The sequence below is a fragment of the Saccoglossus kowalevskii genome, chromosome 1 (assembly GCF_978046115.1).
Source record: "Saccoglossus kowalevskii chromosome 1, keSacKowa6.1, whole genome shotgun sequence".
Taxonomy (NCBI): domain Eukaryota; kingdom Metazoa; phylum Hemichordata; class Enteropneusta; family Harrimaniidae; genus Saccoglossus; species Saccoglossus kowalevskii.
The window spans coordinates 26,875,639-26,900,868 of record NC_140641.1 but is presented as its reverse complement, the minus strand read 5'-3'; the positions used below and the strand labels follow the sequence as shown (position 1 = coordinate 26,900,868).

At 36.6% G+C, this 25,230-nt stretch overlaps 2 protein-coding genes and 1 long non-coding RNA gene across 3 annotated transcripts; all 3 read right to left on the bottom strand.

Annotated features, from left to right (window-relative positions):
- Positions 1 to 1,590: 1,590 nt before the first annotated feature.
- On the bottom strand, positions 1,591 to 1,875 carry LOC146750816 (uncharacterized). Its single transcript, XR_014931536.1, has 2 exons — positions 1,827 to 1,875; positions 1,591 to 1,705 (listed from the first exon to the last, which is right to left on the bottom strand). It is a non-coding gene; the product is annotated as an uncharacterized LOC146750816 (long non-coding RNA).
- A 274-nt stretch (positions 1,876 to 2,149) lies between these two features.
- LOC102801545 (nose resistant to fluoxetine protein 6-like) lies at positions 2,150 to 8,184 on the bottom strand. Its single transcript, XM_078005624.2, has 9 exons — positions 7,464 to 8,184; positions 6,116 to 6,282; positions 5,698 to 5,791; positions 5,492 to 5,582; positions 5,072 to 5,397; positions 3,984 to 4,157; positions 2,846 to 2,939; positions 2,515 to 2,604; positions 2,150 to 2,411 (listed from the first exon to the last, which is right to left on the bottom strand). The coding sequence occupies exons 1-9, from the start codon at positions 8,182 to 8,184 to the stop codon at positions 2,150 to 2,152; spliced, it is 2,019 nt and encodes a 672-aa protein (XP_077861750.2).
- Positions 8,185 to 13,711: 5,527 nt separating this feature from the next.
- On the bottom strand, positions 13,712 to 23,927 carry LOC100368008 (nose resistant to fluoxetine protein 6-like). Its single transcript, XM_078005623.2, has 15 exons — positions 23,573 to 23,927; positions 22,910 to 23,064; positions 22,154 to 22,232; positions 20,888 to 20,978; positions 20,156 to 20,346; positions 19,056 to 19,223; positions 18,181 to 18,274; positions 17,982 to 18,071; positions 17,554 to 17,731; positions 17,028 to 17,107; positions 16,597 to 16,704; positions 15,944 to 16,085; positions 15,608 to 15,794; positions 15,335 to 15,477; positions 13,712 to 14,106 (listed from the first exon to the last, which is right to left on the bottom strand). The coding sequence occupies exons 1-15, from the start codon at positions 23,925 to 23,927 to the stop codon at positions 13,984 to 13,986; spliced, it is 2,184 nt and encodes a 727-aa protein (XP_077861749.2). The 3' UTR covers positions 13,712 to 13,983.
- Positions 23,928 to 25,230: the final 1,303 nt, after the last annotated feature.

Sequence of the window (25,230 nt, the reverse complement as noted above, 5' to 3'; positions counted from 1 at the left end):
GCTCAAAATACACATATATATATGCATGTTTGTTTGTTGAATATTTACTCACCATATTCAAGTCCGACACGTACGGCTGTACGTGATTATTGAGTAATAAGAAAGCCATCCAGATGGGAAACACTAAATACGTACAGAATGACATCCGACTAAGTGAAACCCAAAAATTCCATGATAAGAACTTATTTGCCAAACCTGCAATCATAAATATAGGCGTGAGTGTCGTGCAAGGAAACTTCCAGCTGTGTGACGTTTGCTTAAAGTTTTACTTCAGTGACGCAATTGTGAAAGTAAAAACCGTCCATAGCGTCACTTGCGTTTCGATCTGTCCGTCCGTCAGTCAGTAAAAATGATATTTTTGAGAGTTTTTTTTATAAATGACGAACAATTTCACAAACAAACACAGTTCTCCCATTGGACGACATTGCTTTCACGGTATTTTGACGAGACTATTCATTCTATATTACTCGATACTTCATCCGATCCTTCCTTGTTTCTCTACTCACCTCCATGTTCGGTGGCGCAAGCAAATATAACCCACGCTATGGCTATGCCGAATGTAAATCGGCTCACTGTTAAATAAAACACCGTCAGTGCCTGCGACCACTCTGGCTCATGGTAACTACTGTAGGTGCAATACACAATAGCAAAACCAAAGAACGTTGATATGATCCAGCACGTTATACTGATAGGCTGAAAAAAAGATTAAAATTCAGTAACACATACTTTGATTACGCTGTCATAACTTATTTATAGCTGCAATATGAAAGACAATGTGTTAATTTTTAATATTTCAGGATGTTGGTGAGTATATAGGATTGTGGTTGGTCTTGAACTAAAAACATAGCTAGAACATATCTGATTATTTGCTCAATGGAACAATTACTTTCTCTAATAGGCAATTACGCTGATGGTTTTGATACGGACAACTAGTAAATATGCGTAATATTCGTCTTTTCAATTGGTTCAAATCAGCGCAGCATCATGAACATAGGCTTGATTATCGGGTTAACACAGTTGGGTTTTATTGATAACAGTGTTAATTTATTGGTAAGTCGACTGTGTGCATTAACCTAATGTAGACATGTTGCTCCAAATCGACGAAATGTTCACGTAAGCTTCTCGGTGTGTCGTAATTCGTTTGATTAGTTCAGCATCTTGCAACCGTGTACATTGCAGTGATAAAGAGCTCGTAATATAGCAAGCAAGCAATACCCTAAATTCATAATTTAGGAAAGTGGGCGCCGATTATTGCCATATTTATATTTATGAAGTTAATTACGGTGAATGACCTTATATATCAGTTATTTATGCAAACTTTCTCGTTTGTTGCACACCCAAAGTTGAATTACATCTACGCTACAATTGGCACCTGACTCATACATATATTACATAAAATATTGAGATGGGGAAAAATTACTGCAGAATATGCACTCAATCCGGCTTTGTATGTTAAAGGACGGAGGATTTAATTTTGTCTTTGAATGCCAATTACTTTGCAGGTACATTCTCGAAATAAAAACTGTGGAAATGTCATTCATCCCACAAATGGCAACACACCTTATTGATTCTGAATTTCCCCTCTTCATGTTTAATCAAAACATACGCTAGAAACATCCCGAGTATGTACGTGGCAATTCTCGTATGTGGCTTGGCTACAATATAATCACCGAACGGGTTGTCATCGGCTTTGTCGTTGAATCGACTGTAACGATATGAATTCAAAAAAAATCATCACTTTCAGATTTTTTTACATACAAAATAAGAGTAACGTGCAACGTTGTTGAAAATATCAAACGATCGATCATCATTATAAGCGCACTCACGATTGGCCTGGGCTAGCAGTTAGGCCGTAATACGTAGATATAAGGGCGGTACAAGTGAAATCCATAGCACACAATAATCCCATTACAACCAATCCGATAGATTCTCTCCTGTTATAAAAAAAAACATACACATTTGTAAATGGCAGTGAATAACGTCACATTATTATTCAAAAAAAATGGATTAGGACACTGAGTGACACTATGTTTCCATCAATCGTTGTTCCCTTCGTCCTAAAATGTTTTCTCCCACTTTTTGTTGACAGAGCTGGAAATTGGTTTATTGGAAAGTATTATCATGCTGTTTTGTTTTCAAAAATAATAACTTACCACTTCAACACTAGAATGATGAGTGGACTAATAATATAAAATTGCATGACGCAGGCGATATACCAAGTCCAAGGCATGCACCTCGACCGAAGACTGTCGTTGTATGGGTACAGATTGTTGATGAATAACACGTTGGTCCACCAGTAAGAATAACACGGTTCAGCATAATCCTTAGCGATGTACTGCATAGGTCCGCCGCACATGTACGGCAATAGAAACATGTATTGCAGCAAAATGACTATGTACGCCGGCCAGAATCTGTCACAGAAATGTAAGATGCATTGAATAGTGGATGGTTGAACGGAACCAGCATTGTAGAATTGACATTGGTCACTTTATGAGATTGAAAGAACATACTTACCTCCAAACACGGTGAAAATAATATTTTAACCAATTTACGCGGCCATTTTCATCGATTTCCTTTAGCGCTAGGTATGTAATTAGAAACCCGCTGCCAATGAATATAAAACAAAGGTTAATATGACTAGAGGATTAGTACGTCTAACGTTAGGCTGGGTACACACTGAACACGTGTTTCATTGTCAAATGAATGTTCATATTGATTTACTATCATAGCAAATTCGCCAAGTTGACGGAATCATTTAGACAGACATCGTGATGGATAGGACAAGAGTAAATCGGAGGTCATTGCTACTGTATTGGGGGATAACAACGCCATGTAACATGCTTACCTGATAACAAAAAACGTGTCAGTGGCAAACGAGCCGTTACCTAACGCCTGGGAGAAGAGCCTCTCTGCAATCCACAACAGGTCTAATGGGTTTTCTATGAGAGGTCAAAGTGCAATATATTATTAAATATAATATATAGAAATACTATATTTGTGTGCCCTTTGTGTATGTTTTAGGCCAGGGTAATGAATACAAATGTTGGTAAACAAATAACACGTGAAATAAGGGTAAAAGGATGTTTCCATAATATAGTTAGCAGCGAAACATTGAATTGGTGAGCAATGCTATCCCTGCTTCAGGTCTAACGTATTGCTGCTATTGTCGGTTTGTAACTGCGGTTTTTTTCGAGGCACGCACAGACAATTCACTGAAAGAGTTTTGAGGTCAGTAAAGTTAGTTATTTGGCGGCCCATCCTATCGTGCAACGATACGTAATCCACTAAAAAAATGTCATTGTCTATTTGTCGCGTAAATGTTTATATCAATAGAGTTTGTTCAACCACTAATCTGTTACGTGCCCACACTAAATAGGTCGGTTCACTGTACATAGATAACAGAGGATCACCGCCAGCCGAACTGTTTATTATATATAATAAACAGCCTGACACAGCTTTAGTTAAGTGCTCACTACATGCATTCACCGCACTGCAACACAGAAAAACGCTTAAAAAAATACTGTATTAATTACAAGCACCTGTATCATATGCTGAAGTAAACGTATTTCAATCGAACACAAAAATGTGTCTATTTTTTAAATTACTTGAATTTACCACGTGTACCACGATCACCTAATAATAGGTCAGGTCGCTAAAATAATTTTGAAATGTTCACTTGGCAAATCAAAGGATACACATGAGCATTCAGCATTTCGCGGAAGTTTTTTTTTTTAGAAGATTCCATGTCCGTGAAAATCGAAATCGATAAATTTCGCGCTATATGCCGTAGACGTGGCGGAGTTTAATCCCGACTCTGTAAAAAACATTCCCACACAGAGCCGTACACAGTCACCACAAAGCGTTATGGGTCCCGTGTGACTTATACCAAGCGTGTAAAATAAGTTGTTTGTTTACGCAAAATTCAATCACGTGCTCTACGACGAATGACAAATCAAAATTCGCTATTGACATGCCCAACTTACGTAATACTTCGTATGACGTTTCGTACGCCATTTGGTAGATGACCCACCATAACGTTAAGACCCGCATGCCATGTATAGCACTGATAGTCTTTTCACCTCCGTTGTACTCTGTGCTAAGCAACTTGGATCCATTGATAAAACCTGAAAACGCTCGGATCGGGTTCAACTTGCGAGCTACAAAGAGAACGATAATTAGTTAGAGAACCGACGTACGCGTAGGAGCACTGTCACAAAGTGTACATAGTCATGAAATAAATACAGGGGCGGCCTAAAATTCAGTGGCGTGATCTATATAGAGACGTCGTTGGGTGGTTCCTCAAGCTGTTAAACACATCGAATAATTATAGTCAAGCAATAGATAGTGTAAGTTACTGTGGTTATTTTATGATACACCATTTTTGTATATTGAGACTAACAATCATTTTCTGGCGAGAAGAACCTTAGACATTGAAAAACAGGGACATGGAACTTTGGGCATTCCTTTCATGTAACCACAGTTATAATCCCTTAGGTAATTCACATCTTGGAGGGGTGACAACAAGTTTATGTCAACACCAATGATATTTTGCCCTGTTACATCAGTCAATATGACTGCAAGGATGTAACTACACAAAATAAGCCTACTTTGTGATAAGAATTGAATCTGTATAATTACATTCATTAAAACTGAATAGATAATTGCATTGATACAAGTTAAACTAAAAATTACAATGGTAAGAGTTTTACTTCTAATATGAAAACAGGAACGGGAAACAAAACTGCCCTAAAGAAAACAATGACCTGTCAAACATTGTATCGTCAGTACAAGTGGATTTCTGATAATATTTAGAACCAATATGGGATAGCGAATATTGACAAAGCATAACTTATCGAATATATATAAAACTAGGTAAAAAAGATAACAACTATAACTGCTTATTTCAGTTATAGGCATCAATACCTGTACTGGCGTTATAACCCGCGTTGCACACAAGAAATTGAATTATCTTTGAAAAGATTTGCATGTGCTTGTTTCACTTCAACTAAATAAAATAAATCAACAAACAAAACACTGCTGACAATAGACGAACAGAAAACTAAATAAATACCCATTTTTTTAGTTTTTTCGACTTCTGTAGTTGTATATTCCTCTATTACGTTTGTGTAGGTAAGATCGTCTGCAGCCTCTATCTTTTTTTCATGTATAACATCTGCTTTCTTGTTTTCGTCTTGCTTGTCGACTGATGTATCTGTTCCGACGTCCTTGACGGCATCCGACATCTCGATGTCATTCCCATAATTATGGAATGATAGCGACGGATCCATGGCTGATATTTGGTTAGGTCTTGGCATAAGCTTTTCGTAACGTCTCTTGACAAAGTAATCGACAATAGCCCCGATAATGCACAGTGCTATGATAACAAAAATAATGACCCTGTGGAGGGGAGCATATTGTTAATAAACAGAGATCATGCTAATATGTCTGTGTGTATGTTGACTATTCTAGTCTTGCGGTGTATACTACTTACAACGTTGTTATAGCACCTGCATCAAGCGGGTCGTCATAGTTACAGTACACCCAGTCCAAATTGAGACCATCGCTGAAGAGCAGGCCAATACCTATAACGATAATAGATTAAAATAATTAAATTTTTGATTATTTCATTACCTGTAGTTTTCACATTGTGGCTTATATAGATTGTTGGTTAATGCTATTATATGTGTGGTACACTACCTAGTTCCATCATGTTGCTTACATCTTGGTCACTACATACACTCGGCATACATACTCCAATTTGCAGTGGCAAATTCACTCCATCATCGTCATCCTGCAAAGTAAAGTTGATTTAATTTTTAATTTTTAAGTCACTGGTAATTACCATAATGATGAATCCGTCTTGGTAACTTTGCGGCGGCCATCTTTGATTTCGATAAAAGAGTACCGTGTTTTTGTGTTGGTGTAATTATATAAATAACGGAATAATGTTAACAGTGTTACTAGTGAAGATTGTAATGGTGGTATTGTGCCAGTTACTGTGGGTATAAATTAAACAATAATATACATGACACATATAAAATGTTCAGAATTATACCCGAAACTCACTCCTGATTAAGTATGTATTTGACATTTAAATATCGGGATATGAACTCACACTTGCAATGGTCCATTTGGTTAGACAGTATTTTCCGTCGAAGGTGTCAACAGATGATAACCTACTGGCGTTCACATTCAATACCTCTCGGCATTCTAGAAACGATCCCAACCATCGGAGGTCTCCTTTGAGAAGTCCACTTGGCAATTTTCCCATGGCGTCGAACACTGTCGAAAACAAAATTATATAGTGCGTGTCAACCAAAATAAATCAGCACATGCGACTTGTGCAAAATTGTCCCCCGTTGAAGAAAAAGGGAATGGTAAAATATAATGCAGAAGAAAAGGCAATTTGCATACAATTGCATGTATTGCACTAATGTTTTTTTAATTTTATTCTGGAAATAAATCAAAGGCAAATTTGAGTATGTTGTTTTTTTATCATACAATCAAAATCTGTGAAAGAATGATCGCCAACAAGAACCTGTTTTTTAATAAAAAATACAATCGATATGAGAGAAAGGTTTTTTAAATATCACGGTAATAATTTTTGTTATTATGACCTTGGGTATTGTCGGGCAACTACCGACTACTTAGGCAATTTAAATTTCCATAGCATACAGCTGTTTACATTAGTATGACATGGTTCTATTTACCAATGGTCCAATTAAAAGGGTCACGTGGTATTAATAAGTAGTCTATTTTTACTTTAATTGATGTAAACTACAGTTCAAGTTTTTAATCACGATATTATAGCACATCGCGTGATCGTAATAATATGTAACAGTTTTCGCGGCATATTTTTTTAACCAGGGTTACATTAAATTTTGAGACAGCGTCAAACATACAGCTACCTCTAAACACTGTATATGTTAATTTCATATGCTACTTATTGTCCAATCAGAGCCAGCCTCTATTTGTTTGAACTTCGATTGTTTAAAATTCAAAAAACAAACTAAAAAAGTAAACTCTTGTGAGTACATGTATAGAATATTATCAAATGATATAATTATATTATAGTGTGAATATTCATAAATATACACAACACTCTTTCCAATTGGTCAACTTGTTTCAATCAGAAAACCATTCAGGGAGGTTGTTGCTCGTTAACGGAGAGTTTAAAGATCTTATCACGTGATTGCGTGCGTAAACAACCATGCTTAGCTTCAGAAGCTAATATTTTCAAATCAAATCTGTGATAATTGAAGTGACACATTATGAATTTAACGCTTCAGTTTTGAGAGCTTTTCGTGTGTTTATTTTATGCATATTGAAACTCCCATTCGCTTTGACTGTACAAATATATTATCGAGCAATATATCCCAGGTTTAATCATCCGGGAAATGTAGATACAAATTATGCATTCGGATAAATGAGATCACTAAGAATAAACAAAAGAATTCACTTACTTTCAAACGCATAAAATTGTCGTGGTGTACATACAAGATCTAATAGAAATTTTATCTCTGTGAAGAAACAATCGGCGGAGATGTTTGCAACTGTGTCCGGTATTTCTGGGAGCTCTATCGATAAATTGAAAGGTAAGTCTTCGAAAGGGTTCATCTTTCCAGCTATACTTTCACTGAGTGGGAACGGTAGATCAAATGGACAGTCTCTGGGCAGCAGCATAGGCAGTAACCGGGGAAGTATTAGCGGTAATAGATTGGGCAATAGCAAGGGCAGTAAAGTGCTGAGCGGTATGCAAATAGGACCAATAGATATAAAACCAATTTTTACTATCACACATATATTTCGTGCTGGCAAATCGAGGCATATATCGGTTATTGGATCAGGGTATGGAAATTCTGTAGGTAAACATAGTAGATCGTCATCGTCTTCCGCCGTGTCAGTCTTCTTAGCATACGCAGTACCGTTGCTATTAATGTTATTCAAAAAATCGTCACTATTGGCCAGAGCTGTTGCAATGTTAGCTAGGTCCTGGTAATAGTATTGTATTACGACCTCGTTGTAATGGTCCAATATGGTCTGCATACTCTGGGCATTCGACTGCACGAAATAATCCAGTTCCAAATCCCGAATGTCCTCGTCTGAGATCCTTCGAGACAAACCGGCAGAGGTACAAAAAATCACAGCCCATACCAAAATCTGCAATTGTACTCGGATGTTCATCCTGTGAGACAGTATACTCTGATCGTCAGCACGCTATTGTTGACATTCAAAAAAGCAGTACCTCACCTGGCAGTGTATACAAGTTGCTAGTTGACAAGAGAGATGAGGATGTAAACAACCTGAGTTAGTTATACACACAGGACACATCAACAGTATAATGTACTCTCAGCAAATACTCGCAGAAATATACATCAGGAACATTTACACATCTGTCTACATCAAATTAATACAATGTTTATGGTTCTCATCAACGGATCAAGTCTGTTGGTCTACACAACCAATGGCACGGACAACAACGATGTATGAGTAATGAGGAGGGGATAGCATGATCATAAGTTAAATTTTATCATGCAAGAGATAAGCGATTGAAAAGACCATTATCGACATTAAATATTAACGACATGTGTCAGTCATGCCATTTTTATTTACACAGAAGGGGTTAGAGTGTCACCGCGATTCGCCTGAGAATAGATCTCAGAGAAATTGCCAAAACCCAAGGGTAAATTTATTTTCTTGCCCACTTTTTCAAACTCTGTTGACGAACATCAGCCTCTGCCTTTCATCAAATACGCAGCAGTGATGAGTCCATCAGATTATAAGGTGCAATAAAGATAAACCAGTTAAAAGTGGATCAAGGACGGTCAAATGAACAGTCTAATGGCCGGGTGAACGAACTATCACAGACTGCACTGTCTGTTCATACGTTTGTTCATACAGTGATAATTCCACTACTTTCACCAGGTTGTACTTAATGACATCGTTTTTGTGAATCATATTTTTTTGTTCTCATTCCTTTCCCAAAGAAAGTGTCGACATGAAGTTCTACCCTGGCATTAAATGTTTTCAATTTTACTTCTCCTATTTCAATTAAGCTAATGTTATAAATGTTGCTAAGGTGTTTTAGGAAATCATAGCAAGGTATGCAATGTGTACGCCATTATTCATTTTTTAGCTACGGGGAGCAATAGTTGTAAATTATCGTTGTTATGTGTGAGAGATCTGCTACCCGCTCCAGCGTCGATTCACTCCTATGGGGCATCTCCATTATTTATTAACCAGGTCCGGCATGCCTTGGCCAACATGTATAGTATTTGGTACAATTGATTTGTATTTTAAGTTAATAACCGTCTGGCATTGACCATTTAGAACATCCATTCATTCCCGGGACTGTGTAAATAACCATGCTGTGCGGGTAAGCCTCATACTAAGAACATACATTTAGTATTTCGTCTCGATATGTCTACTATATTCTCGATGATCTGTACATATAATTATGCATTATGACGCCATATTTACTCTATAGACTGGGGTACTAGTATAAACTGAATCATCGAACTAATAATAATGCTCAATGTATTTCACGTGTAAGGCGACACCTTCTTCCCGCCAACGCGTTTCCTTCCCCTATTTCAGGCGTGCTTCTCTTAATAATCAGAAAAAACAACAAAAGAATACAGTTCGAGTTAATTCTCATCCAGACCACTGTAAAGACAGACTATCACCGGCTATTGTTTTATGTGGTGCGTGCCACGGCAAACCTTGCTGGTACTGTAAAGGGGTTAATTATTACCTGGGTTTTAATTCTTTTTTTTTTTCGCTGACTGGAAAATGCGCTAAATTAAAACCCAGCGAATATGTAAAATTTAGCATAGAACACATTATCTAAATGATCAAACCGTGAATTTAAAACCCACTGAATATGCCTGAAATGGTGAATCAGCGAAATTTAAACCCAGTGAAAATTAGTCATTTTACAGTAGTTTATTAACACAAGCCTCCCGAAGGTTAGTGGTATGAGCTTCTCATTGGCAAGAATCGTACATCACACTATAACTTGAACTCGACGTTGTGGCAATAGTTAACTATATGACATATGAACTCAGTATTGACCTGTATGTGTGTTCAGATGAGCTTTACACTCTGCCCGAATAACAATGTAATCAGTTCTGGTGTTAGCATTGCAAAAACTGATGATGTTGCTATTATTCACAGATACATTAACTTTTTTTTGAATCTTTCGCTAAATGTTTACACGCGCTGCTAGGATTATAGTAAGGGTCGCGAACATTTACGATCCTGTTTTTCTTATAACGTACCAAGTCAAAAAGGTGCACGGCATATTGCTATCATCCACACGCATCAAAGTAACCAAGAAAAAAACTGTATGTGAATGATGGGTGATTGAAATATGCTCATACCCGACAACTGGATCCAGCGGTATTTGTTAAATATTAGCTTAGGGTAGTTATTTATAGCGCCACCACATTCTTGATATGAGTTTACAATTATTTCACAGTACTTATTCACCTTCATCGTGTAGCGAATTTCATGTATATTAAACACCCTGTAGACGTCGCATGCTTTAATTACGCAACACTATTTGTGTGATCTGTCTAACTATAATCATTGCATAGTACTAAATACATTAACATGAGTCATCAAAGATTTGTAATTAAATTGGACTGAAGATTTTAAAAAGAGTTTAATCTTAGTCAGAATATGTGTTACACTCACCCATTCCTCTAGATAATGTTTGCGTGATAGTGTAAAGTGTCGAAGTTCAGGTAATCACTAAGCTACTGTTGAAGAAGATAATAATTCCTATTGGGTTATTAGAGGACGGATGACCAAGTATAGGATTTAATTTGACAATGGGTGACTTTTAGCTTAAGGGGCCGTATACCATGATGCTGTGTCCCGCGCCTAGTGTCTTGATTCGATGAATGATTGGATGAAGGATGGATGTGGGCGACTTCTTGCCAAAACCACTGAACCATTGGCTTGATTTTTGATGTATAGCTTCCTGGATGGGTGTAGATACAAATTTGTTCACGAGAAGTCAATGGCTTTCATACTTTGATATGTTGGTACCTTGGGTACACCTATGTCAGATTTGTTCATTTCGTAACGATATCTTCAATTCTCTTGTTTTAGCGAATATTTTTGGTATAAAATGCAGTTTTCTTGAAAACTGGTATAGTTAATGCTATTGCCATAACAACAAACACACAAACCACCATGGCTCTCATTTAAAACTTTGTGATAACAATAAACATGGAAACTCACTGATATATCACCAGATATAACATGAAATTGTGGAAAACACTCCACAAAACAGTGGAGCTAGCTGTTTTAGTAAAGAGTAAATCATTAAAGCTCTAATGGGTAAAACTACTTGGCAAATTATTCTTCGTTTCACCTAGTTTTGAGTGTGCGTTTATACGTGGCACTTAACTACATATATCGCAAGAACCGCTAAACTAATGAATAGAAATCCACAAAATCTAATTCCGGAAATCTATTAGCTGAATTATTGTGGTTAGTTTGGTCATCTAGTCTTTTATTTGTTTGTTCTTACCTGAGGTGAGTGCAGTAACATATGACAAGATGTGGATTTGATTGCTATATGCGAGGCACACAGTGAGAGTTCATCTGTGTAAGTATCTGTAATTATAGATGTATTTATATGTGTGTATCTTACATCAATATTTCACGAACCAATCATTAGATTTCAATGATGCTTTTTGATGTAACTACACTACCCTACTCCCAAATGAAATGCCATTCCGTTTCGGCGCAATGTTGGTGAGCAGATCTCACTCCCAGGCAAAATGTCATGCCTCCGCTTCTGAAACATGGCTGCCACCAGGCGTTCACCTGACTCCACACAAAGAAGTTCGCTGATTCTGTTCTAAACATTTTGAATTTCGACATTCTCAGGGTGTATCCTTGCAAGAAAAAGATGAATAATAATAAGGTTATTACAAGGATAACTCAAAGTTTGCACCCAGATAATACGATACTCCCGCTGTACTGTCTTCGTACATACATTGAGGTTTCCTTGTAATAACTTCATATTATTTCGATGTTAATATGGCGTAATAACAGCGTGATAGAATAGTAGTTATGGTGTTAGGCCAAGCGTCAGAGTGAAACGGGTTTCGGTGTCAAGAAAGCAAAAGTGATTTCTCCCTGTCGCACCAAAGATTATTTAGTTTTAATAAATCCAGTTAGATTTGTTTTCATTGCATCTATAACGACACTTTGCACATAAAATTACGTTTTTTATTTCTATCCCTGCTTTGTCTGATGATCTCAGCAGTTTGTACGTACTGTACCCAAGTGTGAGATATCAACAGTGTGAATAATCGATTGATATATATAGTCATCATGGTTTAAAATCACTGATATTTTGACATAGAATGGAAAATATAATTATAAATTTATTTATACATATCTGCTCACGTGAAAGATTCTATCTACCTGACTCTTCTAAAAAAAATAATTGAATTTCCCCATGTTTGCGCAAAATTACATATGTCCCACAACTTTAACATAACAATGGCCTAACCTTTAGCTTGTATGCACATAAAATACATCTTGTACATGGAATCGTCCGGGAACTGAAACATGTTACATAAAATTATCCGAAATTTCAAAATTTCTTGGGTCATTTCGTGAAATACGATATTACGACAGATAATTAATTATAACTATCTGTGTGTCAAGTAAAACACGTGAGCCTATGTCACAGACGGTGCCCTATCCATCGACGTGTTCTGATAAACATCTAAAAACTTCAAAAAAGGCCATATTTATCGCTGACAACAAACGTACCGCCATGATAACATCACGTGTCAGTGGTCTGTAGATAATCGTTATCAGAGGTATATGAATGATGCCCGTACAAGGGCCACATCATTACAATGACGTATGCGTTATGGAGATTGTGTTTGGGTAACAAGACCAAAGCTGTCCTGTCGGCACCATTCTAAATCTGCCCTTGGGTACGGGGTTTCCCCCTTGCTTCGAAGGTAGGAACCAGAAGATACTCGTAGATAGCGTATTTTATCGCAGGGAAACATTCACATCTATACCATGAGTGGGATTTGACACATACTTTAATCTAACATAAAAACGCTTCCAACATGACGGGCATCCCGACATAGCGCCATCTCAGTTTAATGATTAATCATTAAACCTCAGTAGCCACGATATGTATAAATACATTTGTGACGTAAATGGCTGGAAGATTTCCACCCCACATCGTCAATATATTTTGTAAACTGTCGCACGTCAATAAAAAACGGATATTTTCCGACTTTTTGTCACTAGAGGGCTCAATTTGCACTGGTAAGCCGTTGATACAATCACGAAATATCATGTTTAAAGTTTCCGTGTCATTAGCAATACAATTAAATAGACTCTGTACCATATACAGATCATGATCAGTTAACCCTTCGACTAATCATTCTCATTTGGTAGTTGTAAATACTATATGATCGTACTGATCAAAGGAAGGTGCATCGCACTGAGAATATTATTCTAGAGAAATCTTACTAAAGAAAACTAAGAGGGACCGGATGGTGCTCGTCAAGACTGTATGCGTTTGATATAGTTTTATACTACACATACTAACGCATGTGCGTAGTATATTTACACAAATCGCACGCACCACACGAACTAAAACTTTTCAAATAAGCTGTTTAGTTATCGATATTTAGTAACATTGGTATTTCGATCCCCATTTCAGCATAGAAAAATGTAAATTTTATTCATCCATGGCTACCTCTTAGTCATTATTACTTACATGTAACATTTGCGCATGTGCTTCAAGAAAAATATTAGGATCATGTTACAATATTACCCATGTGGTGGCGCTGTTAAATTGTCGACGGACACAATACTACAGTGGATTGATTTTGTTGACGTTCATGCATTGCTGGATGATCGAGTAATTAAGTTCGTATTATCAATCAGAGATTTCACTGAGGGCGTGAATCGCCTTTTTTAACGTCATTATTCTCGTTTTATTTTATTCAGTACGATTTTCTCCAGCCTCATCATAGGTGCCTCCGCCATTATTGAAAACACAAATGCCAGAGAATAGGACAGCGCCATGGAAGCGATGAAAGAGTATGTCTGTAAATAAAATAAAATAAAATAAAATAAAAAAAAAAAAAATAAAAAAAAAAAAAAATAAAATAAAATAAAATAAAATTAAATAAAATTAAATTAAATTAAATTAAATTAAATTAAATTAAATTAAATTAAATTAAATTAAATTAAATTAAATTAAATTAAATTAAATTAATAAACAGTGTGTGCGTGTCAACAGTTAATTGATATGATGAATAATTAATAAAATAGAGGAGCAATTAGTTTGATGTTTTAAGAAAAATTACATGTATGGATTTACACGAAATATTAGGACAATTTTCCTAAAATGCACAGGCATAACTTTGGTGTATAAAGATATGTAAAACAACGCTCTCGTCATGGTGACTGTGAATTTGCTATCAAAACATTTACATTTACAGCCAAGCTAGTTATAAATACAAACACGAGAAAGACCAAAACTAAAGACCGGTTTCGGTTCTAAAGTTTATTAAAATAGCGAAGAGGCGGTGTTTTTTTTTTTTCTTATGAAACGTAACATGTGCGAACTAGTATTCCGCCACCAACGGCAGGCACATTTCCATTTTGTCGCAAAACAATTCTGAGCTCTGCCTATGGAACTGACGCGCGCCAACCAGAAATAAATATTTTTGTTGTTTGCCAAACATTAGATGAATGGTTTGAAATACGTGTATTGAATACCTCAGGCTAGTCACGTACGCCCCCAACGCTGCGGGTAAACAAAATTTAGAAACTTATTTTGGGTCTGATGTAACAATTTCAAACAACACTATGATAAAACTTTTCGTTTTCAACATTGTGAAATTCTTTCGTTTTTATGCAGACAAGTCATATTTATTAGAGTTATTGATCATAGATGAACTGTTGAACACACACTACATAGTTTGTAATTTGATTCAGTTTCGTTCAGTCATTATTCAAGACAAATACAATGAAAATATAGAGAATATAGCAAATTATCCATTTTCTATTATATTCTTGTGTATTCGGTAATTATGAAAATTATAATTAGTGTGCATATAGAATACATTTCGTAATATATTTCTGACTTTCATTTTTTCCCAAGAAAACAAAACAATTTTACAATGTCGAAAACACGAAGTCTTTATCGTAGTGTTAAACATGATGATAGTATCGTCATCTACGCTATGTGACTGCTTTCATTTATATTAGACTTGAATATGACAGTTATTTACAGGGTTGTATTCTATAGTCACGTGATCCTACTCACCATATTCAAATGAGATATATGCACAAGCCTGTCACCGGCGTAGAGATATGTATATTGCACTATGAGATGTATAAGATACGTTGAATACGTCAGTCTACTAAGAGGGATCCACGCTTTCCATGATAGAAATGCATTGATTGGACCTAATGAGCGAACAAATCAAAGCACTCGTATGTTACTAGCTATTTTAATACATTGACTGCATTTTCGAAATGTAGAACGATCATACTAGATATTACAGTTGAGAGTTGATTAAATTGATTCGGAACTTACCGCCATGACCCGTGATGCAAGCAAATATGAGCCATCCTACAGCCACAGCCCATGCAAATCGGAAAACCGTCGCATAGAATACATTAACAGGTAAGGATAGTGTTTTGCCGTTATATGTACCATGTAAACCATATACAACAGCTATAGCTACGGCCCATGCAGCCACCCAGCAAATCAAGTTTACAACCTGTAGGAGAAGACCAGGTCGTCATAGTAATATATTAATCTGTCGGGTATTTCTACAAAATGTTGTGAAAAGTGTACTTTCTAAAATTGTTATAAACAGGGTGATAGTGACGTCACTATAGTACAAGATATACTAGTATGCATACTTACTGTTGGTATTTTAATTTTTCCTTTGGTTTTCACCAACAAATAGCCTACGACCATTCCTACTAGGTATGGGGGAATACGTGTGTAAGGTTTGGTGTAAGTTTGTGCGAATCCGGCTGTGGGATCTGTAACGTTCTTATACGGACTGCAATAAACGAATGACTGTATTGACATAGACCATATCGCATTCAAAATTATAGTGCATTGTAGCATTATGTACGAATCTAACGTGGATCGAACACAGCTTCGCCAATCACAGAGCGCACCCGCTCATGTAATCTGAACAAACAATCCCACAATGCACTACAATTTGGTCTATGTATACCAATAACGATTACTGACTGCATGCTTATATGTGCCATATAAGGCGATACATAGGTTATCATATACAGTGCATGTGCACAAACAGAGTAAGAATTAACATAAAATGTCGTCAATATCCGAAGCTGATACTGAATAGAATATTAATCAATGAAATTATTTAAGGAAAGACTAACTTTACATTGAAATCATGTCACGGCTACACACTGGATTGTTAAAAAAAATTGCAAATAAAATACTCGTGTATTTTCAAAATATAATTGTAACTATATAATTAAAACCTTCACGAGGAAAACGACGACGTGTCTGAAAACACTTACGATTCAACAACTTACGATTGTAACATATTGACTGGAATGCCGTATTCTACAGTCAAAGCGGCCGTTGCAGCGAAACAACCACACAACAACGTCACTATCGCCGTCATCCCGAAGTACCACTTCCTATACAACGACAATACACATGCACAGCATTAGTCATGGCGTCTATTTAATATGACCTTCTATGAAATCCAATACACCAGCAGTCCAGAACTGGCCATATTAAGTACATGGTATATTTAAGGATCGTATGATTAATACATAACAACCGAGTGACTGATATTTTTTTATCTATAACATTTTTTCTCAGAATATAGTGATTTTTTGTTGATCATACCCTTGGAGCACTTGGCATAAATAGCGATGCACATAATGAAATAAACATAACATCATAATATAATATTAAACATATCGCTTTACATGGTAAAAAGTTTATGATCGCTTACTTATGTAATAACACTATGATTATTGGACTGATGACATAAAACTGCATATCATTAGCTAAGTACCACGTCCACGCCATGCACTGAGAAAAATAAATAATATATATAGTCTATTGAGGGTGAGTAATTCTTCCTGTCGTAGCAGAAAACTCATACAATAAATTAGGTTAATGTCGTGAAGATTTGGCATTTGGCTATTTGTGAAGTATATCGCATTGGTTTATGTTGAATCATTGAATAGTGATATAGTCAATATTCCAATGCCAATAAATTATTTCATAGACGGAGTAGAATTTCAACGGGGCGATGTATCATCAAACAATAAATATAAATAGTTATTGTTATTATTTTACCATGGAAGACAAGTTCATGCTGTAAATAACATTAATTACAGTAAGATACAAAAGGTGTAATAAAACGCAATGTTGACAACAGCTGGCGCTGTTTGCAAAACGCATTATCTGACCGCACTCCCATATACATGTAACACATATCGATATACTCTCGATTGCAAGAAATATACGGGTACCATTGAATTTTCATTTCCAGGGAACGGCACCAGATTGTTGATATACAGTAGGTTTGTCCACCACCAATCGTAACAGGATTGAACATACAACTCCATAGTCCATTGTAATGGACCACGGCCGATGTAGAGGAACAGATACATCCATACTAGTAACACGAAGCCATAGAGCGGGGTGAGCCTGCGAGAAAGTGGCATCCGTCACGAAACATAGCAAGAAAGTGAAATCGCGTGAAATCTTGAGCCAGTTAAAACAGAAAAACGGCGAAAAAACAACGACTTATTAAAACACTGATACGAATGTACAGGTTGGCGAATACTTTAATATAGTAATAGAGGATCACGTGATATGTGGGTGCTAACCAGCTAAGGATTATATATAAATATGCAGTATAGTGTAAATAACAAATTCCAAAACAGAAATGACTTACCTCCAGTATCTGTGTACGTAGAAGATAATCCAATTGATTTGACGTCCGCTTTCAAGTTCTTTCAAAGTTAGGTACGTGACAAGCAGGCCACTAATTAGAGAAAATGTTCGTATGAATTATTTATGACTGTTACGTTATCTTTAAAATAAGCGCCCTCTGTGTTTGACTCAAGATTCACACCATTGAAGAACGGACTTACCTAAGTAGGAAGAACGTATCCACGGAAACCGTCCCATTTAATATGGCTTGAAAAGAAAACGTGCGCAGATAGTTCAACATTTCAAGCAAGTTATCTACTTGACAAAGAAAATTCAACTTGTGAGAGTTGACATACAGTACGAAAAGACATGATTAGTGTGTTCCAGTCTCTGTAACTAGCATCGAAACTGGCTGCGTACTATGTATTTTGATAATGGGAATCGTGATAACATGTGTTATTATCCTTAATGACCAACGCGTGATTTATTTTCTGATTAACTTGAGCCAATCTCAGCCAATCGACAGCTCATTGGTGAAATTCAGTCATGACAGGTTATCAGATGACAGCCATTCAAGAGAGCCAAATCCTATGACAGTCAGTCAGCCAGCCAATCAGATGACATCTCGGAGTCATGCTAATCAGAAGACAATTATGACTGGCAATCATAATCTCCATTTGAAGTCGATTAATTATAATTGTATTGGCCAGTCACAGGCTATGTTCCAATCCCAATTGTTATTTTCTAAAAATTTAGTATTTTTCAGATATATAAATTCAAGGATATAAAATATATTTCAAATCATACGATCATGCCCAAAATCTTAATTCAGGCATATATATTATTCTCTGTTTATATTATGTATATCGATATCGATATCGTCGTGAAATAATGATACTGGAAAAAAATAGTCTAACTTGGCGCTTTTAGGAAATTGTTTTAGTTAAATTGGTACACATTACAATTACAGGTGTGGTATTATTTTTTTCCCATGAACGAAGCATTCAAAGTCATTTTTCATAAATAATTTCAAGCTTGAAATTCAATGTATAATTTGTTTTTGTCTCACTGAGTTAATCACCGTCCTGATACTCACCTGTGAATAGTGGCGTGAACACGTACACATGACCCTGGATTACCCACCACATACTCAGCACGCGAATGCCATGAATACATGCTAATGTTCCCGACGCATGCGTAGTGTCTAATATTTTCGACGCATTTTCGTGGACAGAAAATGATAAAATAATTCTAGCAAAGACACCTGTGGGATTTCCAGAAATATTATCAGTATGAAACGAACCAAACAAATAACACGAATGTATTAAAAAATAAACTCATTTGACACCGTACTGCCCTCTTTATCTGTGACTTTGCTGTTGTATTCTCTACTTTAACCACAGGGAGCCCAGGAACTATAATCAACTGTACGCAGTCTCCTATGAGCGGGGGTGGGGTAAGTATCGGCGGGTATCCTGGGCTCCCTGTGCTTTAACTGCTGCCCGACAATACACCTTTACAATTAGTCACGTTCTCAACAGAGAAACGTTTTTGCAACGTCAAAATAAATGTGTAGTCGTTCGTCATTTAGAAAATAACTAATCTCCATAAAACAGTATCTGTTATTGATAGACCATAGACCACATTAAAAATGGTAACGGAGTAAAAGCAGTTTGTCGCCAGAGGGCGCTGCTGAGTCTCGACTCTTGGTAACCGGGTATACGGTAAAACGAAAAGTTTGTGCTGATATTTTCGCCGAAATCGTGTTCATCGTGTCACGAACACTCATATGCAATGTAAACAAATGTGTTTTTATACCAAAACAGAGTAAAAAGTATGAACCACGCACGGGTTTCACTGTGTCTTCCTCGTGTCTGCGCACAGGCACATGTTAATATGACGAATCCAAATAGCGAACACGAAGTGAGAGAAGGGTACCTCTTTGGACCAGTGACGACATAGGGCCATATTTAATTTTTATTTGAATTTTTAACTGTAAATAAACGTTGTCTAATCTCAAGCCTTGGAAACCGTTGATGCGATTAATCGATGTAAACAACTAATAATCAGTGCTGATTGGATAACATTTTGGCCGGTAATTCTTGAATTGTGTTTTTACGATCCGGGGTGGAGACGATAGAGTCTCACATATACAATGCTTATTGCACTATTGTCAATTAATGGCGGTACACTAACCCGGTGAATAACTGGGAGATTTAATTAAAGGCGAAGTCTCGTCAAGTCCGTGTAGTCCAGTCGTTACAGCGCCATTTCCAACGTGGAATTCATCTTTCTGTATCTCTTCTTTTTTCTTGTACTTATAATAAATATAAAAATCCAAAGACGTCCCAACCACGATGAACAAACACAACAAAGTCGAGATAAAACTGAAAACGCAAACGATTAAAAAGCATCATAAGACGTGTGCCAATGTTAATGTGTATTGTTCTTCTGTGGCTATTTTTTTACCGTCACAGTTATTATGATTGACAATGAGCGTATTAATGATGTTCAGACGTTGTCATGACAAACCTTCTGCGAAACCCGATGACTACCCCGTGGTTGCTACAAGAAACCCGTGGTAAAATGCACCTAACATCTAATATTGCAGTGCTCAGTAGCTCGAAATGCACCAATCAGCGCGACTCCAAAATTTACTCATGAATTGTCACATCATAGCGCCCACAAACAGGCTTCACCGATGCACTTTTCTTCCATATCTCTGGAGTGTAATTGAAAAAATGGACACCAGCGGGCGAGAATAGGAAAAAGTAATTCCCGCAAAGCTGCCTATCGTATGATTAATCGCACACCCACGACATATTTGAGAAAGAAATAATAGTAGCGTCTGCACAAATCCGAAAATCTTAAAAACTATTTCAAATACTGTAAAATAAAATGAATCTTGCATCTGGTGTAGGTACATACATTGTGATAATAGCTCCCGTCGTCAACTCGTAATCTTGAGTACAGTGTACGTCAATGACCTGTAGACCAGGTATTGCTAATGTGACCAGCCCTATGGAGAACAATTAAATAACAAGACCGTAAGTAAAACGTCATATTTCCGGGTTTTCTCGTTATATTAAAGTGATAGTAACGAATGCATCGCATTTGTAATACATAAATACCCACCTAGGTCTAAAATCAGGACTTTGAATATAAGCAGAGAACAACCCTTATTGACAATTGCATGATTCTTACAATTTTTAGAGAATTGAGTGTAGAACCCATTTGAGCTCAAAGTAACTCTGGAAATAATTTAGATTTTGATAAAACATTTCACTAAAAAAAATTACAGTAGTCGAAACTTCATGATGAAGCACGCGCATTGCGTCAATGCAACGAGCCCGCCATCGTAAATAAAAAATAATTGAACAATGCAATTGTAGAACTCGTCAAACCACACACAATTTCAGGTCTGTATGGTTTAAAAGCCGAGTCGCTCAAAAAAGTGCTACAACACAATCGCACCTCATGTTTAACAAACAGTTTGAATCGTATAACTAAGTTGTATTCAGTAATGGTTTAGCAGATTGTGTTGTATTGGTACCGAACAAGACTCTATGTTGAGCCAATTTTCTATTTGCATTATATATTAATGAATTAACGAATTACCCGAATGATGATGTTGGTGGCAGCAATTATGTAAAAAGACGATGCTGATATAACAACGTGGTATGCAAGAGTGGTCAGTCAGTATCGGCAACTCCGATAGGCTCCACACATACTGTCAATACAAATCTCTCCTCAAGCCAGAAAAATATTTGTCTTGCATATCAACATCATGTCATACAAACATACATTAACACAATTTCGATGCTCGAGTCACAGACTCGGCATTGAAAAGATAGTAGACACGAAGGCGTTGCAATTACTGTATTTGTCCCAACCGTATTACTCAATATACTGCAATATTTCTGTGGTAGATAACGAATATCGTTTTATCATTGCGTGACCTTAATTTGAGAGTATACGGTGAAGCTACATACCAAAAATGATTTATGTTCATCCCACAAGAAAGAAAGAAATCTTACTTTCCTTTCAATGATACAAATCGTTCAAAATCAGAAATTATTTTGTGCTGTGACTTTTCTTTTGTTTCATATAATCTGCACTACTTTCACTGAGCAGTTTTTTTGATTATTTACATTATTGGGCCCTTTACTGAAATAAATTATTATTACTTATCACCTCGGTTGACGAGTTCCAGTACATCGTTATCTTCACACGAGTCAGGTAAACACAGACCATACTGCAATGTCGATGCACCCTGATGGTTGAAAGGTAAACTTTAAGTTGTTATTTTGTTTACAGTTACAATTACTTGAATTATCACCACCGTGCCCATTATTGCGGTTGCTATATATGCCAATATTAGCAAATCAAAATCGTAGCCTCGCTCTCGTCTTGCTACTAACGAGATTTCGACAGTGCAGCTTCAGAGCGTTGCATTTTGAAGTGAAACCAATATAACTGTCATAAATTGACTTAAAATATGACATGGGAATATTAATCTAATTAAAATCTGATGTTTGACGGCGTGTATTTTTTTATTTTATAGATTTTATTTTTAATATAGTACAATATTTTTATCATCCTATTTTGTATTATTTTAACTATTTTTGTAGGCTTTCTCAATTACCAAAACTTAAAAAAACAGTCAGCAAATAAATAATAAAATAAAGTATATGGAAAAATATATGATAAAATACATATAAAAAACAATGAAAAAACAAAAACATATATAAAAGTAATATTTTGTTAAAGTAAACACATTTCCTGCAATATGGTCGTAATAAATGTGGTTGTCCAGGAAAATATGCAAGTGAAGTTCAGGCTCATCAGATAAGATTGAAAACCTGCACGACGAGTCTACTTTTAACAAATCGTTTTTGTAACAATATAAATTGAGATGACTGGTAAGAGCGCTTAAGTTTGAATACTTACTCCAGCGAGTGGAAGAAATAGCAAACAGTATTCGCCATTAATAGTTGTGCCATTCATCATAATATCGTTGACGTCACGACATTCGTCAGAGGAGCCGATCCATTGGTAGTTGCCCTCTAAGACACCTGGCGGTATCTTCCCTGCTGCGTCGAACACTCACAAAGGTAAAAACAAAAAAATTACAACGTTGAGCGTTGATGGCGTATTTGATGTGACGTGTTCGTGAGTCTTTAATTGAACCGTCGCACTGCCATGTCGCACTGCCATGTCTGCCATGCATTTTTCACACTCACCATGATAATATTTGGTTTTCTGCATACGCAATATTTTAATTGCTTTCTAATAATCGCGGTGAGGATATTATTTTGTGAAAAATTAAGTAATTGTTTATTGAGATACATACATACACTATTTGATGTATTTGATAACAGTGATCATGCAATTCAAAGACCTGGTTCGTTTTGCAATGAAACTCACACATTTATGACATTCCACGGCGCAGACGCAATCCCCAGTGACGGAAGACTGCGCTGACAGACACGATGTTGGTGGATAGCAGATATACTGGGGAAATATTTGGGCATTTCAGTGATGCCACTATGACATCACTCCATTAAAATTGATAATGGTCAACGATGATTTCGACATAATTTAGCAACTCACTCTGTATTGCGTAGTCCTTCCCCGCTATCATATCTTCGGAGACTTGTATGACGTCATCAACGCATTGCTTCGTAACGTTATACGAGGTATCCGTCAAGTATATCGCCTCGGCGAAATTCTTAGCGACGAACACACTGGCGTCAAGTCGGCGTGGCGTAGCGATGTTAGTCATATAATTACTCAATGCATGGTTGTTAGTTTCAGCCGCTGTTTTTATTCTGACGGATATCCCTTGCAATGATCCCGCGGACGCGTAATCTGGTCGCAGCGGCCGAACTTGAAGTTGGGCCCAGACGCAAAAATCACATTGTAAAAATATCAGCAGCGAAAAGCTCCATAAATTTTGAAAATACATATGGATACCTTATGATAGAGCAACAACTACGAAACGAGTTTTCGCCAATTAAGCAGATTATGCGACAGGTAAGAGACTAGAGTGACTAAGCAATGGTTCAGTGACCTGTATACAAACTTTGACCTCGGCGTCGATGTCCCTATAACGCGTACCAAGTCGAGGAAATGGGGTGTGTGAACCTTGCTGAAATTGTTAGGCATACATGTCTAGAAAAAAAACGGGATAACGACAAATGGCAATAAACCTCATACAATAAACGTCATGGGAAACAAGGAGCAAAGCATCGATGATATATGTTTCGCTATATTTTTGTCTAAAAGAAACGCGGAAAAGGTGAAACGTCAAACCAATCCGCAATATATCATTTGGCCTACGCTTTAAGTTAATACGTGTGTACCTTATTCAAATACTTGAAACTAAGTAAATAACACTCGCTGTGGACGTGGACAGCTGCACAGTTTTAACGTGCCATTCCATGTTTGCTCTAGAGTCTACGTCACTTTTGTCAGTCAGTAGAGTGCGTGACGTTGCTGTGTATTAAAGAGTCGATGTTAACGAAGTAAGTAAAGGTAGCTATAGCGACGCCGCGCGTTCGACGTGTGAAACACTACATTTTGCGGGCGAAATATACGTCACATACCGCGTCGCAACGGTTGCGGTGGCGACTGGAGGGCGTGTTAAAGGTTACATCACATATTTTTTTTCCATGTGAACGTGGGAATGCCACTTCTTCGCGTGAGATTTTTTTCTTCGTACTGAAAAGTTTGTATCACAGTATTGACATTAGTTTATTTCAATAAATTATGCTGCCGGTATCCACTATCGAAATACATAATCATTGTATTTCTGTTAAACACTGTTTACGAACCTGACCGGTACAGGAAAGACTGCTTTATCTAATAGTTATACAACAATATCGAATAATAGCAATTACGGAATTCTTACATTGAAGAAAACAAGATTGGTAATTTTTTGTCTAGGAACTTTGCTTCAATAAACGTCATAACTTCAGATACACAAGTTGAAATTTATGAATATACTGCACTTTGAACACTAATACACATACTGATAATAGAAGATAAGTCACACATTTCTCGCAATTGAATGTACAGGTTCATACATACAGGTGATAAACAATAATGTTTAATTTATTTAAAGCGCTACAGTCGGGACCCATGGCAACGCATACAACGCGTGTAAAATACATTGATTGTGAAATTTGACTGTAGGGCCTTAAAACAAATGTTGTGACACAAGTTAAGCAGTATCTTATCTGACACATCAAAGACTACTGATAGCGTCT